At 45.6% G+C, this 16,381-nt stretch overlaps 1 protein-coding gene across 3 annotated transcripts in view; it reads left to right on the top strand.

Moving 5' to 3' along the window:
- Positions 1 to 6,125: 6,125 nt before the first annotated feature.
- The window catches only part of tmem259 (transmembrane protein 259), a 47,783-nt gene continuing 37,527 nt past the window's right edge, over positions 6,126 to 16,381 (top strand). The window contains exon 1 of one of the 3 annotated variants that reach the window (XM_055658430.1): positions 6,126 to 6,516. In XM_055658430.1, the coding sequence (XP_055514405.1) occupies positions 6,334 to 6,516 (183 nt within the window). In that variant the 5' untranslated portion in view covers positions 6,126 to 6,333. The remainder of the gene's footprint in view (positions 6,517 to 16,381) is intronic. The other 2 variants (XM_055658428.1, XM_055658427.1) reach the window with 2 other exon arrangements.

Consider the following 16,381-nt stretch of genomic DNA (forward strand, 5'->3'; position numbering starts at 1 on the left):
AGCTTTTTTTCCCCACGACCAGCAGCTCCACTCAATAACCAAAAGTCTGTAGCACATTCTCATTTTGCTCTGGTATTTAATTTAATTCTTCACATGTTTAAACTGTTTAAACTATAATGTTTTATTCTTAATGTTTGAATGTTTTATTCTTAGTTGTTTACTGCGTGTCGTGTTGTTACTGGCGAGTGGAGCACCAAGGCAAATTCCTTGTATGTGTACATACTTGGCCAATAAACTTAAGCTTACTTACTTACAACTGCAGCAAGGGAAATGTTAGCAATCAGATCAGGTATTTGGTGATGTTGGCTGGGGAATAAACACTGAGCAGGAGCTGGGGACTTCTCTTCCTCCAGGAATGCCGTGGACTCGCCCGCATCTCCCAGGTTAATGTCACCCTCCCCCGCAGCGGAATGATCCAACACACCGCAGCGCCAACTTTGCTGAAGTCTCCTTCTTCTTGCGTACGGCGTGCGCAGCCTAAAGTTGTAAGGCAACTTGTTCCGTTTGATCTTCCGTCCGTGCACGACATGTAGAGTGCATTCGTTGCAATAGGGTGGACCTTCACGTGAAGGTTGCAATCTCCCACCCCCGCTGAAGTTTCCGAAGTGCAATCTGAGCCCGAATCTTTCCTATTCAAGAGGCCTTCTTGCGACAGAGTTACAGGTAACACCCAACACAAAGAGGGCTGGTCTGGTCCGTTTCCCCGGTCACTGAGTAATCTGTAGTAAACATCCTCCCTGCCGAAGGTTCTCTGATGCCGCTAGCAAAGCTGTGTACATAGTGTCTTGTGTACACCCTGCACTGTGGAAACAATGTCATTGTACCTCCTCCACTGGTGTTGCCCACCACAGTGTCCGATTACATCCCCCCCCCCCCCCCACCCCACCAAAGCCAGGTAACGTGGGCAAACGGCACGTGAGCTAGGTACTGCTTGCTACATGGACAAGTGGTTTGTAAAGTACTTCGGAAATTATAGGGTGTACATCCTATGAATCGCAAACACAGGAAGACCCACAGAAAATCCAGTGTTTCTTCAACACACTTACCATTTGAGGATCTGAAAACAGGGTTACCAGTGCCTCGCACAGGCCACTGTGCTAATGCGGTTTCGGATATCTAATCTCCATTACACTTGGACCCGAGATGCAGTCTGGAAACTCACCCGCACCTAGAAATAACAAGGAAAGCATTTATCTCTGGATCGAAGCGAATAGAGTCTCACTTTTGACAATGAAGAGCTAACACAGAAAAGGGGAAGGCAATTTGTTTTGGCCACTTCATTAAAAGACTTCCTTCGCCCCCCAACCCCCTCCTTCCATCCGCCCCCTTGAGCTGGCCTTTAATTTGTCACCTGTACTTTGCTAAAAGCCTTGGCTCATGACAAAATGCAGATTCAATAGACACTGGCTCATTGCCATTATTTCACCTCATTCAATCAAAGCCTCTGGTTTTACATTTCATATTTCTGAATTCCTTTGTCTGATCCCTTATCTTTCTCCCACCGCAAAGCTCTGATTACTTCTGATAATGGGACGACTCATCTCCGTGGCGCGGGACGCATTTGGACAGGTAATGTGATCGGGAGCAGAGTCAACGGCTGTGGCCACAGAGGACGTCAGCACCACACGCAGCGAATTCCTTCTCCCTCCAACAGAACAAAGTAGATGCCCTGCTTGACATTCCACGCCCTGTAGCTGTTACAGTCGCTAGATCTGACCAGATCTCTGGCATTGACCCAGATCAGTGTTGGACGGCACTGGGCCTGTACTCGCTGGAGTTTAGAAGAACGAGGGGGGAACCTCATTGAAACGTACAGAATAGTGAAAGGCCTGGATGGAGTGGATGTGGAGAGGATGTTTCCACTAGTGGGGAGAGTCTGGGACTAGAGGTCACAGCCTCAGAATTAAAGGGCATTATTTTAGGAAGGAGATGAGGAGGAATTTCTTAAGTCAGAGGGAAGTGAATCTGTGGAATTCTTTGCCACAGAAGGCTGTGGAGGCCAAGTCAGTAGATATAATTAAGGCAGAGATAGATTCTTGATTAGTACGGGTGTCAGAGGTTATGGGGAGAAGGCAGGAGAATAAGGTGAACAGGGAGAGATAGATCAGACATGCTATATTTAAGAGGGAGTTAGATGTGGCCCTTCTGGCTAAGGGGATCAGGGGGTATGGAGAGAAGGCAGGTACGGGATACTGAGTTGGATGATCAGCCATGATCATATTGAATGGCGGTGCAGGCTCGAAGGGCCGAATGGCCTACTCCTGCACCTAATTTCTATGTTTCTATGTTTCTATGATTGAATGGCAGTGTAGACTTGATGGGCTGAATGACCTAATTCTACTCCTATCACTTATGATCTAATGAACCCGAGGAAACAGTAAGATTGGCCACAGAGATGGGAGGTTCTTGCGGCTTCTGTTAAGATTCCGTGACTGGAAGTAACAATGAGGCGGAAAAACAGCGGGACCCCCAGTTTGAAGTTCCTGACTTGTAAACTCAGCAGGATTTGTAAATGGATGCTGCAGGTCAGATCAAAAGGAGACTGAGAGAGGCAGACAAGTCTGTTTCACCGTGTGAATGTGGATCGTCTGTGGAACTAACTGAGTTTAAAACTGAACATCTGAAGAAGGGTTTCGACCCGAAACGTTGCCTATTTCCTTCACTCCATAGAAGCTGCCTCACCCGCTGAGTTTCTCCAGCATTTTTGTATACCTTCGATTTTCCAGCCTCTGCAATTCCTTCTTAAACAGGTTCAATGTTGCAACTTGACAGGAAACGAAAGAAAATGGTGGTCCAACATTTGTAGGCCTCATGGTAAATTTTACAAGTGGGTGGGAAGGAACTGCAGATGCTGGTTTAAACCAAAGATAGACTAGAGTAACTCAGCGGGTCAGACAGCATCTCTGGAGAAAAGGAATAGGTGACGTTTCGGGTCGAGACCCTTCTTCAGATTGAGAGTCAGGGGAAAGGGAAACAAGAGGTGTAGATGGTGATGGAGAGAGATATAGAACAAATGAATGAAATACATGCAAAAAGGTGATGATGATAAAGGAAACAGGCCATTGTTAGCTGTGTGGTGGGCGGCGCGACTCTCGTCAGCAGCGGCCTCTGCAGTCCGTCCGCGTTTTATTATTTTCTGTCTGTGTTTTTATGTAGTTTTTGTTATTTTTTTGTTGGGGTGTGTGTGTGGGAGGGGGGGGGGAGAAACTTTTTAAATCTCTCCCTGCACGGGAGACCCGACCTTTTCTCGTCGGGTTTCCGTTATCGTTGGGGCTGCAACGAGGAGCGGCCTCCAACAGGAAGAGACCGGGGACTCTGGTGCTACGACTCACCGTCACCGTCGCGGGGCTGGCCGAGTCCGGAGCGGGTGGAGTGGTGGAGGAGCGCTGCTGCTGCTGCTGCTGCTGCCCGACCGGAGAGTCGGAGGCTTCAACGGCAGGTCTGTGGACGGCGGCACCGGGAGCCCGCGGGTCCCTGGAGGGAGACCGCTTTTCAGGGCTCTCGCAACGGCGACTTCCCCCGCCCGAGTTGCGGGGTTGAAGAGCTCCTGGAGTGGGGCCTACATCACCGCCCCGCGCGGCTTGGAATGGCCGCGGGACTCTGCGAGCGCACGCCGGGGGCTCTAACATCAAGAACCCGGTGTGAGACCTCGCACCACCCGGCGTGTCTTTAATGGCCGCGGGACAATCGCCATCGCCAGCTGGGGGCTTTGACTTTGACTCTGACATCTGGGGGGGGGGAGAGTGCAGTGGAGAGATAAGTTTATTTGGCCTTCCATCACAGCAATGTGATGGATGTTTATGTAAATTATGTTGTGTCTTGGGTCTATGTGTTTGTAATGTATGGCTGCAGAAACGGCATTTCGTTTGGACCTCAAGGGGTCCAAATGACAATTAAATGTATCTTGTATCTTGTATCTGGTATCTTGAAAATGAGTTTCAGACAATGAGACTCAACAAGACGACTTTGAAGCTATTATGACGGGTGGGGGAGGGATGGAGAGAGAGGGGGGGATGCCAGGGTTACTTGAAGTGAGAGTAATCATTAATCATATCACTGGACTGTAAGCTGCCCAAGCGAAATATGATATGCTGTTCTTCCAATTTGCGTTTGGCCTCACTCAGACAATGGAGGCCTAGAACAGAAAGGTCAGTGTGGGAATGGGAAGGGGAATTAAAGCGTTTGGCAACCGGAAGATCAGGAAGGTCCAGGCGGACCGAGAGAAGGTGTTTAGCGAAACGATCGCCCACTCTACGTTTGGTCTCGCCGATGTATAAGAGTCCACACCTTGAACAATGGATACAGTAGATGAGGTTGAAGGAGGTGCAAGTGAACCTCTGCCTCACCTGAAGGGACTGTCGGGGTCCCTGGACAGAGTCGAGGGAGGAGGTATAGGGACAGGTGTTGCATCTCCTGCGGTTGCAGGGGACGGTACCTGCTGGGAGGCAGATAGGTTGCCTCCTTCACCTGGCACAGCCTCTGCCAATCGCTGTTATAGTAAAACCTTGTTACAGTTTGGGATGTTCTGCAGGAATATAGCACTTGCTTGTAAACAGAACAATCGTGAACCATGTTTTAAATCCTGGAAGCCTGTAACTGAAATGAAGTCACAGCAGACACTTCCCAAATGCTCCCTCACATGGACGGGAGATATCGAAACAGACTGTTTTCAGAAAATAAGGTCTAATGTCTCCTTCAATGTGTCACAATAGATTGTTGAAACAAACCATTTAAAACTCATAGGACGTAAGAGCAGAACGCAAGGACTTCTCATCAATAGTAAGTAAGTCTAACAAAATGTCCGCACCTTCCAATCAATCCGCCCTATTGAATCTGATCTTCCCTTGCCAGAGCTACTGACAGGATATAAATATCACTCAACAATCACTGAATAGATCACCCAGACCTTGAAACTGTAATTGAAGAATAATGGATGTCTACACTCAAGGTTTTTTTAGAAGATACACAAAAAAGCTGGAGAAACTCAGCGGGTGCAGCAGCATCTATGGAGCGAAGGAAATAGGCAACGTTTCGGGCTGAAACCACCTCATCGCCTTTATAAAGGTACATTTTTTTATTCTGAGGCTGAGCCTTCTGGCCAAGTCAAGTCAAGTTTATTCGTCACATACAGATACGAAATGTTTAGTGAAATGAAAAGTGGCGATGCTCGCGGACTTTGTGCATAAAGACTAACAAACAAACAACCAAACAAACTACAAACAGAATCACATATTCTTTTACAGTCCTAGACTCTCCCACTAGTTGAAACATCCTCTCCACATTCACATGGCTGAAAATATCCTGAGGTACTCCTGGGCCCATGGGTAACAAAACAATAACATGTGTTGCAGCAAGTCCTCTAGTATCTTTAGGTACACAAAATTGCTGGAGAAACTCAGCGGGTGCAGCAGCATCTATGGAGCGAAGTAGATAGGCAACCCCCGAAACGTTGCCTATTTCCTTCGCTCCATAGATGCTGCTGCACCTGCTGAGTTTCTCCAGCATTTTTGTGTACCTTCGATTTTCCAGCATCTGCAGTTCCTTCTTAAACACCTCTAGTATCTTTGGTCCTCACCACCTGATGCAGTAACTTCTCCTCGCCGGTAAGAGGCGCGATTGAGGAGGGTCTGGGCCGCTGGTGTAGCCGAGGCTGCAATGACTCCTCCCCACCGGCGGTGGCGCCATCGGGCGGGGCTGCAGTAACTCCTCCCCACCGGCGGTGGCGGCAATGACTCCTCCCCACCGGCAGTGGCGCCATCGGGCGGGGCTGCAATGACTCCTCCCCATCGGCGGTGGCGGCAGCGGACGAGGCTGCGGTGACTCCTCCCTACCGGCGGTGGCGCCAGCGGACGAGGCTGCAATGACTCCTCCACACCGGTGGTGGTGCCATCGGGCGGGGCTGCAGTAACTCCTCCCCACAGGGCTGCAGTGACTCCTCCCCACCGGCGGTGGCGGCAGCGGACGGGGCTGCAGCAACTCCTCCCCACCGGCGGTGGCGCCATCGGGCGGGGCTGCAGTGACTCCTCCCCACCGGCGGTGGCGCCATCGGGCGGGGCTGCAGTGACTCCTCCCCACCGGCGGTGGAGCCAGCGGAGCGAGCGGGCGGGCGGGAAGCTGCGGGTCGGGGGGAGCGCGGCTGGAAAAGGGGGAGTAAAATAAAACTTAAAACATTATCCTATTCCCCCCCCTCCCCCTACCCCCTCCACTCCACCGACAAGTGATTTATAACACGGTCCCGGCATTAGAGACTGGTAGCCGAGCGTAGGTTGCGGAGACCGGAGCGGCCTTGCCTTGCCCTAGTTGCCGGGCTGAGGAAGGAAGGAAGGAAGGAAGATGTCGGAGAACCAGGCGAACAACGCCAACAACCGGGCGCGGAACAACAACGTCAACCCCAACCCGCTCATCAATGTCCGCGACCGCCTCTTCCACGCTCTCTTCTTCAAGATGGCCGTCACCTACGCCAGGGTCTTCCCCCCCTCGTTCCGCAGGATGTTCGAGTTCTTCGTGCTGCTCAAGGCCAGTGTTTCACCCGACTAGCCGGGGGCTGTTGGGCCCGGGGTTGGCTGTGGGCCTGGTTGCCTGGGGATGCGGGGGGCAGAGTGAGACGGGGCTCTGGGCCTGTCAATGTCCCGGGGCCGGTGGGAGGGTTGGCCCGGGGGTGGTGGGGCAGAGTGGGCCTGGCTAGGAGGTGGGTTATCCCAGGATTGTGGGCCCGCAGGCCCGGGCTTGGGGGTGGCTTGACCGGGTCTGTGGAGGGCTCTGGGCCTAGTATCGTGGGGTTTGGGGGTGGCCTGGCCTTGTCTGGGGCCTGCGGGTGGGATCGCCCCTGGGGTTGCGGCCCGGCACTGAGGGCCTGGTGTTCTGTGGCTGTGGTCCTGGTTTGGGAGAGGCTTTGCCCGTTCTGCGTCTCAGGGCTGTGGGTCATTGGGGTGGAGAGGGAAGGGGGGGGGGGGGGCATTGAATTGTATACACGTCAGCAGCAGGCCTTGCCCCACAGTTTACTCGGACATCAGGGTGATCCATGATATTTGTAAATTGTCCCCAGTGTGTAGGATAGAACTAGTAATACAGTATCCGTTTACATGTGTGGGAGGACATTCCAAACTTCTACAAGTCTGCTAACTTTGCACCCCAATAGACCTGACTAATTTGTCAGCTGTGCCACATTATGTACTCCCACCGCCCCAAATGTGGAAATAATTTTTCATCTACATTCCTATTAGTTCCTTTAATAGTTGAAGACTTAAATCATATTATCTGTCAATCCAATTTTTTGTTAAATCAGTCTTTACAATTTAACACTAATTGTGTAGCTATCTTTCTAGTAAAGGAATACCTGACTCCCTCTCCTTAAGAGGTGACCTTTGATATTTCAGTTCCAACTAAGTCTTTGCATGGCTGTAAATTAAACTGTTCTAATCTTTTAAATATAGCAACTAGTATTGCGCTTTAAATTATTTTTCTGTATACCTGTGGCAATAATGCAGGCTACCCAAATGGATGATGCACCTGTTAGGAAGGGCCAATACATACAAACAGTAAGTTTACCCTCAATCCGAGTCAGAGCAGCAAAAATGCTTAAGAATACAAAATTGAATGCATATGGCCTTCAGAACAGGAAGTCAACAAAGAATACTTCAACATTGATAAGGGAAATGGCAATGTTCCCAGGGATGATTGAGTTGATGGATGACGAGTGTTTGAAGGCTCTGGGCCTGTACTCGCTATAGTTTAGGACGGGGGTGGGAGGGATGAGGATGAATTGTTTTTTGCCAGCGGGTGGTAAATATGTGGAGTTCATTGCTACAGACTGCAGAGGTGGCCAAGTCATTGGGTATATGTAAGGTGCAGATTTATAGGTTCTTAATTGGTAAGGGCTTCAAAGGTTAGGGCAGGTGGCAGGAGAATGTGGTTGCGAGGAAAAATAGATCAGCTGTGATCGAATGGTGGGGCAGATTCAATGAGCTGAATGCCCTAATTCTACTTCTGTCTAAAAAGCAAGTAGCAAGTGACCTTAGGCTAGGGTAAGACTGAAATATACTGTAGCCATGTAAAAAGGAAATTATTAGCTGGACATAAGGTTCCTTACTGCCTGAGCCAGAAAAAATTATATTGAAATTATTTGAAATGCAAATAAGTAACAGATAAATCTCTGGATGTTTTGTGGAATACAGTTCTAGAATGAAATCTTAGAAACAGGTGGCCCATTCCACCCAAGGTGCATTATCTACACTAGTCCCATCTGCTCTTGTTTGGCAATATCCTCTGAACCTTTCCTATTCATGTATCTGTCCAAATGTCTTTTAAATGTTGTTTATAGTTTCTGCCTCAACTACCTCCTCCGGCAGCACATTCTGTATATCCACGATGTGTGGAAACAGTTGACCCTCAGATTTTTTATTAAATCCTTCCCCTCACATTTTAATTCCTTGATTTAATTTCTTGATTCTCCTACTCTGGGTAAAAGACTCTGTGTATCTACGCTATCTATTCCCGTTATGGTATTCTACACCTCTATAAGATCACCTCTCCTACACTACAAGGAATACAATCGTAACCTACCCAACCTCGCCCTACAGCTCAGGCACTCAGGACCTGGCAACATCCTCATAAATCTTCTCTGCACTCTTTCCATCTTAACAACATCTTTCCTATCGTAAGGTGACCAAAACTGAACACAATATTCCAACTGTGGCTTCACCAGCACCTTGTACAACTGTAACATAACATCCCACCTTCTTTACTCAATACACTGACTGATGAAGGCCAATGTGCCAAAAGCCTTCTTCACCACCTTTGTGTCCATCTTATCTACTTGTGACGTCACTTTCAATGAACAATGTACCTGCACTCTAGATCCCTCTGCTCTACAACACTCCCCAGAGTCCTAAAAGCTACTGTGAAGGTCCTGCCCTGATTAGACCTCCCAAAATGCAACACTTTGCATTTATCTGCAATAAACTCCAAATTATCCCTTGGCTGAACTTTTCAAGATCCTACTGTAACCTTTGATATATATCTTCTCTACAACACCATCCACTTTAGTATATGAAGGAACTGCAGATGCTGGTTTAAACCAAAGATTGACCCATTTGTTCTCTCCAGAGATGCTGCCTGTCCCGTTGAGTTACGGCAACATTTTGTGTCTATCTTTGACCACCCACTTTAGTGTCATCTGCAAACTGACGAGAAGATCAAAAAAATCTCTCATGCAATTTTTTTACTAATGGGACTGAAATATAAGTTGAGGTTATAGTCCGATCAGCCACAATCTTGTTAAATATGAAGATGCCTCGAAGAGCGGAATTACATACTTCTAATTTGTGTAAAGAAAGGGTAGAGAGAAAGCAGGGAATTTGCTGACTAATTAGCCTGACATGGAGTGAGAAGGGAAGTATATCATGCTTTAACTAGCAGAATGGATAAGGGATAACTAGTTGATACAGCGTATTTTCACTGGTACTGAGCCCCAGCTTTTCATCAGCTGTTTCAATGATTTGTACTGGGGAATTAACTGTAGTTCATCCAGTGATACAACACAGATTGCAGAAAGAGCTACAAGAGAGATACAGAGGGATATAGACAAAATCAATGCACAATGACATAGCAGATGGAATATAATGTACATAAATGTGAGATGATTCACTTTGGTTGGAACAATAAAATAGCAGAATATTTTTATATTGAAAGCTGTGGTGTTTGGAAAGATCTGGATGTTCTGTAGACTGTTCTTTGTTAACATGGGGGAACAGCAAGGGATTGAGAAAACAAATAATGTTATCCTGTATTATGGCATGTACAAGAGTAGAGACGTATTGCTCTATCTATATATATAAAATATATATATGGCCCTAATGAGACCACACCTGAAATATTGTACATGGGTTTGGTGTTTATCTAAGTAAGGATATAAGGGAATAAGCGCAGCAAAACTGGGATGGAAGGTTTGTCATCTGAGAAGAGATTAGGCAGACTATTCCTATATTCCCTAGAGTTTGGAAGAATACAAAATATTATTTTATGATCACATTGTAAAAAACAAAATTTGAATGGGGCTTCACATGGTGGATGCAAGGTAGTCTCCCCTGATTGAGTTGTTAAGAACCAAGTATCAAAACAATCGGTCAGCTATTCAGGAGAAAGGTGGGAAGAAATGTTGGCATCTTGAATGTAATGAATATTTGGAATTCTCAATGCAAGATTGTAGAGGCTCAGTTGCTGAGCAATTTCAAGACATTTTTTAGATATTGGGGGAATCGAGTGGGGTAAGTATAGGAAAATGTTGCTGAGAATAAAAGTCAGCCTTGGTAATAGAGAAGGCACCAGGGCCGCATGGGACAAATTTTCTTTCCGTAGTAATTTGTTGTGTATCTCTGCTCTGCTGCAATACATTTGCAAATCTCGTTGCTATGTGACCTGCAGTTGGCTGCTTTGTCCTCAGTAATTTTGAATAGTGTGAGTGTTCTGGAGCTGCTTTTGTGGAGGTGCGTGGCAAATATTCCATCGTGCTTCTGGCATATGGGCTGCGCAGTTGCTAGAGCTGTTGCCTCAGATTCTTGCTGCCTAAGATCCTGACCTCGGGTGTTGTCCTTGTGAGCTATTGCACGTTCCATCTGTGACCGTGGGTTTCTGCTGGGTGCTCCGATGTCCTGAAGATGTGCGGGTTTATAGTTTAACTTATCTCTGTAAATTGCCCCTAATATGTCAGAGTGGATCATAAAATGGAATAACATAGAACTAATGTGAATGGGTGATTAATGGACAGTGTGGAATCAGTTGGCAGAAGGGTCGGTTTCAAAACTGTATCTCAAAAGTAAATGGATCTACTGGATGGTGGAAAGCACTTAGTGTCGGAAGCAGGCCACCCAGCTTCTGACCTGTTCTTGTAGCCACAATATATAGGTGGTTGATCAGTCTGAAGAAGGGTCTCGACCAGAAACGTCACCATTCCTTCTCTCCAGAAATGCTGCCTGTCCCGCTGAGTTATTCCACATTTTGTGTCTACCTTCGATTTAAACCAGGTGGGAGAAGTGTATTTTGTGTCTACCTGAGTTTTGCGATTTGTGGGCTTGGAACAGGGATTGTTCAACATATCCTACAAAGAGGCAGGCATAGCTGGGGCCCATGTGGGTACGCCTTAGACTTGGAAGAAGTGTGAGGAGTCAAAGGAGAAGTTGTTGAGGGTGAGGACCAGCTCTGCTAGGTGTTAGTAGAGGGAAATTAGATGGATCTGCAGTATAGTGGGGGATGGAGGTGTAGCGTGACTGAAAGTAGATAGTAAAGATGAGGGAGTGGGGGCTCGGAAAGCGGAAGTCGTTAAAGAGACGAAGGCATGTGAGGTATCTTGGACATAGGTTGGGACCGATTGGACCGGGGGGGGATAGGATGGTGGCGAGGTACGTGGAAATAATTTCCGTGGGGCAGGAGCAGACAGAAACAATGGGTCTGCCAGGGCAGTTGTGTTTGTGGATTTTGGGAAGAAGATATAACTGGGGCTGGGAAACGATAAGGTTGCAGGCTGGGGAAGGTAGACAGCCGGAAGAGATGAAATCAGAAATAGTGTTTGAGATTAAGGCCTGGTGCTCGTCTGTGGGGTCATGGTCCATGGATAAGTAGACAAAGGTGTCTGAGAGTTGTCGCCTAGCCTCAGCCCAGTAGAGGTCAGCGCACCAGACTACGACAGTGCCTCCCTTGTTGGCGGGTTTGATTATAATGTCGAAGATGCTGCAGAGTGAGCGGAGGGATGTACATTCAGACGGGGTGAGATTAGAATAGGTAAGGGGAGTCAAAAAGTTGAGACGGTTGATGTCACCCTGGCAGTTGGAAATAAAGAGGTCTAGAGAGGATAGAAGGACGTTCTGGGGAGTCCAGTAGATGGGGAGACGGGGTCATCACTGGGTGGTGAGGGACTCCTCATATAAAAAAAAAAAGGCAAGGTGGCGATGGAAGAAAAGCTCTACGTCGAGGCCGACCCAGAACTGAGGTGGGGGCGGAGGGGAATGAAGGTGAGGCTTCTGTTGAGGACAGACTGTTCCGTATCAGAAAGGGGGAGGTCAGGGGGGATTATGAAGACACGACAAGGGCGGTGGTTGGGGTCAATGTTTCCATGCAGTATCTCTAAACTAAAAAAAATCTCTGAACCAAATAAACCTAAACTATTATTTTCACACATTGCTTCTGCCTATTCTCAGTTGCACAATGCCGTGATAAAATTTGTTGATCTCCGAATCCCCTGCATATTCTTCAGCTTCCTTTGTTTTTGTAAGTCTTGCCATTTGCATTATTGTCTTGTGTTCTTTGTATCACTCCCAGTTGCCAGAATCCATTGGTTTATTGTTGTTTCCAGTGCTGTTGTAGTTGAATGTTTCCTCATACAATTCTAATTGCCCACTTTGGCAAATAAAACATTTGTTCCCTCTGGATGCTGTGAGTTGATTCAAGCTCCGATAGTGCAGTCAGGTTGAAAATCTCATTCTGTTTTGCAGCATATTCTTTCTTCAATCTCAGTGATTTTGTATTTTACAATTGGTACATTTACCTACTTGACTTTAGACTGTCTCGTTGCAACAATGAGTTGTACCTAAATCCAGAATTCACATTTCTCTTTTAGATACATATATATATAAACTGAGCTCTCTTCCAATCTGTTTCATTATCATTACTAAATTTTATATCACTTGGCTTGGCTCATTATTCATTAGTAAAAGTATTATTAAAGAAACTTTGTGTTCGTACAACTATGAAGAGCATGTGTATTTCAATCTGTGGGGTGAAATTGTGATACGATTTGGATGTGGAACTCAAGCAAAGCACAAACTTTACTTGGTTTAAGATGTGCAAAAAATTTATTTTCCAGAGGTATAAGAATGAGAAAGGGCTGTGATGAATGTTAAGTTTTTGTTTGACACAGTGTGATATTTGCATTGTACATAATTTGGATAATTGTTTATATACTGTATATGTGTGTATTTGCGTGCGTGCATATGCGTGATTGTATGTGGCTTATGTATGGATATATGATTGTGTGTATGTATACGTGTGTGTGCTCTTGTTATTTTGCTTTGTTTTTTACTTTCTTTTACATGTTCAAAATAAAATATATACTAAACTATTATCACCTCATCTACTATTCTAGCTGTAATTTACCATTGTACAAACCTATTGTGAACAAGCTCGGGGAATTCCTAATTCTCCAGACATCAGTGAGACTGTTAATTCTATGAAAATTATAACCTTCATTAAAATTATTTGCTTTATGTTGTCTGATAATCTGTATTTATGCATTCTACCTTTTCACCGCTATTCTCTGGGTAGATGTACATGGCTTCCAATGTGTTCCTGGATATTTTTTCTTTTTTTTCTATTTATTTTCTATCTATTCTAAGTCTTGACTCGTTATTAAAGTGATGTCCTAAATTGCAAAAAGTAGTTCTGACCTTTCAGCATTTTTTTCTTTGTAGAGCTTTCTACCTAGTATTTCAAGTCTCAGTCATGATTGGGGCGTGTTTAATCGGCATCTGTGGTTCATTCATTTGTTCTGTATAGAGAATTCTTGTTGGAGTAATGTGACCTTTTAGCCCTGACATAGTTTTTCCTCATCCCGACAGTGTTTTGTGAAATGGAACCCTTCTTTCCCACACCAATCCTTCTACCACATAATCATCTCCCTGATCTGCTTATCTCTATGCCAATTTGCACATGAGATTATAATCGTTGTCTGTAATACTGTATACCTTCTGGTATATTCTGCAGTCCAGTCAGCACATCTTGAGTTGTTGGAAGTGCCAACAGACATTACGGTGATGGAGTCCTCCCCCTCCCCGCCTTCCTCCATATCTCTAAACAGCTTGTTTAGCTCTAAACCCAGCCAGTACATAAACAACCTATCAAAGCCATGATTGTCAGAAAGCCTTTGATAAGTTGTCACACATTAGACTGCTTAGGAAGATGAGAGCCCATGGTATCAAAGGGCAGATATTAGCATGGATAGCAGGTTGGCTGGATTGCAGAAGACAAAATGTGACAATAAAGGTGGCTTTTAGGGTTGGCTGTCAGTGACTAGTGGAGTTCCGCAAGGGTCGGTGCTGGGCCCGCTACTGTTCACGTTGTATATTCATGATTTGGACGAAGGGATTAAAGGCTTTGTGGCAAAGTTTGCGGATTATGCGAAAATAGGTGGAGGGCAGGTAGTGTAGTGAAAGCTGGGACTCTGCAGAAGAACTTGGACAGTTTGGGAGAGTGGGCAGACGGAGTATCGTGTAGCAAAGTGTGGTGTCATGCATTTTGAAGTAGGAATAAAGGCGTAGACTATTTTCTAAATGGGGTCAGAATCCAAAAATCGGATGTGTGCAAATGGTCTTGGAGAGCTGGTGCGGGATTCCCAAAAAGTTAATCTGCAAGTCGAATCGTTAGTTAAGAAAGCAATGCTAGCATTTATTTCAAGAGAGCTTGTGTACAAAATCAGGGATGTAATGTTCTCTATAAGGTGCTGGTAAGGCTGCATTTGGAATATGTGCTGAGAGGGTCCAGAGGAGGTTTACAAGAATGATCCCAGGAATGAGAAGGTTAACCAATGATGAATGTTTGTCGGCATTGAGCCTGTACTCGCTGGGACCTCATTGAAACATACAGAATAGTGAAAGGCTTGGATAGAGTAGATGTGAAGAGGATGTTTCCACCAGTGGGAGCGTCCAGGACTAGATGTCATAGAATTAAAGGACGTTCTTTGAGGAAGGACATTTGCACATGTTTTTGGAAGCAAAAACAACCCCTCCCCCTCTGCATAACATTTTACAGACTATACCTTAAACTTTACACTCTGAGGCACTCCATTAAGTCCACTTTAATGGTTTAATACTTAGGATTTTGATTAAACACCTTTGTATAATATATATATATACATATATTGGGCCATTTGTCAGTGGTGATTATGGGGAAAATGGAATTTCTCACTTTCCCAACCTTCAGCATGCCTAGGATTTCTGGGAAAATTAGAAATCACTACAGGTATGACATTTGTCCTGCTCGCCATGAGGAAGAAATCCATTTGCACACTCCAACTTGCCGCTAAGGTTTTTGAAAAGACTTTAACCTTCTAAAGTGAACAAGAAATGACTTTAACCTAAAGTGAACAATTCTCCTTAGCTAGCAGAAATTTTAACCCTAATGCTTTGTTTTGCTCAAGGGTTCTACTAAAACATTGACCAACCATTTTTTCCTGTTCTTCGTTATCCATTGACTCATTTTGTCAGGAAACAAAATGTAAATATTTATGAGGAAATATTTCTATCTATTTTGGTTAATCGTTTGTTACACATTAACCTTGTTGAATCTTTGTCAATGTGGAAATCGAAACATTTTGGGCAAATTCGGCTTCCCACCAATGAAACTTTACACTTTTCAAATGCTTTGGAGCTTTCAGTCAAATAATTTTCTTCTGCTTTTCTGCACATTGCAACTGGCTTCATTACTTTCTCCTTGTGACTTAGAAGCAGACAATTTTGGCCCAAGTTTATTGGCCAGTTCAAAGGGCAACCCCATTCCCCAGCTCATTTTTCTTGTAACAAATTCAGCGAGGTGAATGAGTGCTGCATTGAAGATTGGTTGACACTTCTGCTCAAGAAAGGAGTGATGTATCATCCACTTGTGTGATAGACATTAGGTGCAGGCAGGAGTAGGCCATTTGGCCCTTTGAGCCAGCACTGCCATTCACTGTGATCGTGGCTGATCATCCACAATCAGTACCCCGTTCCTGCCTTCTCCCCATATCCCTTGACTCCGCTATCTTTAAGAGCTCAATCTAACTCTCTCTTGAAAGCATCCAGAGAATCGGCCTCCACTGCCTTCTGAAGCAGAGAATTCCACAAATTCACAATGCTCTGCGTGAAAAAGTTTTTCTTCGTCTCCGTTCTAAATGGCTTGCCCCTTATTCTTAAACTGTGGACCCCGGTTCTGGACTCCCCCAACATCGGGAACATGTTTCCTGCCTCTGGCGTGTCCAATTCCTTAATAATCATATGTTTTAATAAGATATCCTCTCATCCTTCTAAATTCCAGTGTATACAAGCCCAGTCGCTCCATTGTTTCAACATATGACAGTCCTGCCATCCCGGGAATTAACCTTGTGAAACTACACTGCACTCCCTCAATAGCAATAATGTCCTTCCTCAAATTTCGAGACCAAAACCGCACACAATACTCCAGGTATGGTCTCACCAGGACCCTGTAAAACTGCAGGACCTCTTTGTTCCTATACTCAACTCCTCTTGTTATGAAGGCCAACATGCCATTAGCTTTCTTCACTGCCTGCATGCTTACTTTCAGTGACTGATGTGCAAGGACACCCAGATCTCGTTGTACTTCCCCTTTTCCTAACTTGACA

The sequence above is a fragment of the Leucoraja erinacea genome, chromosome 29 (genome assembly GCF_028641065.1).
Source record: "Leucoraja erinacea ecotype New England chromosome 29, Leri_hhj_1, whole genome shotgun sequence".
Lineage (NCBI taxonomy): Eukaryota > Metazoa > Chordata > Chondrichthyes > Rajiformes > Rajidae > Leucoraja > Leucoraja erinaceus.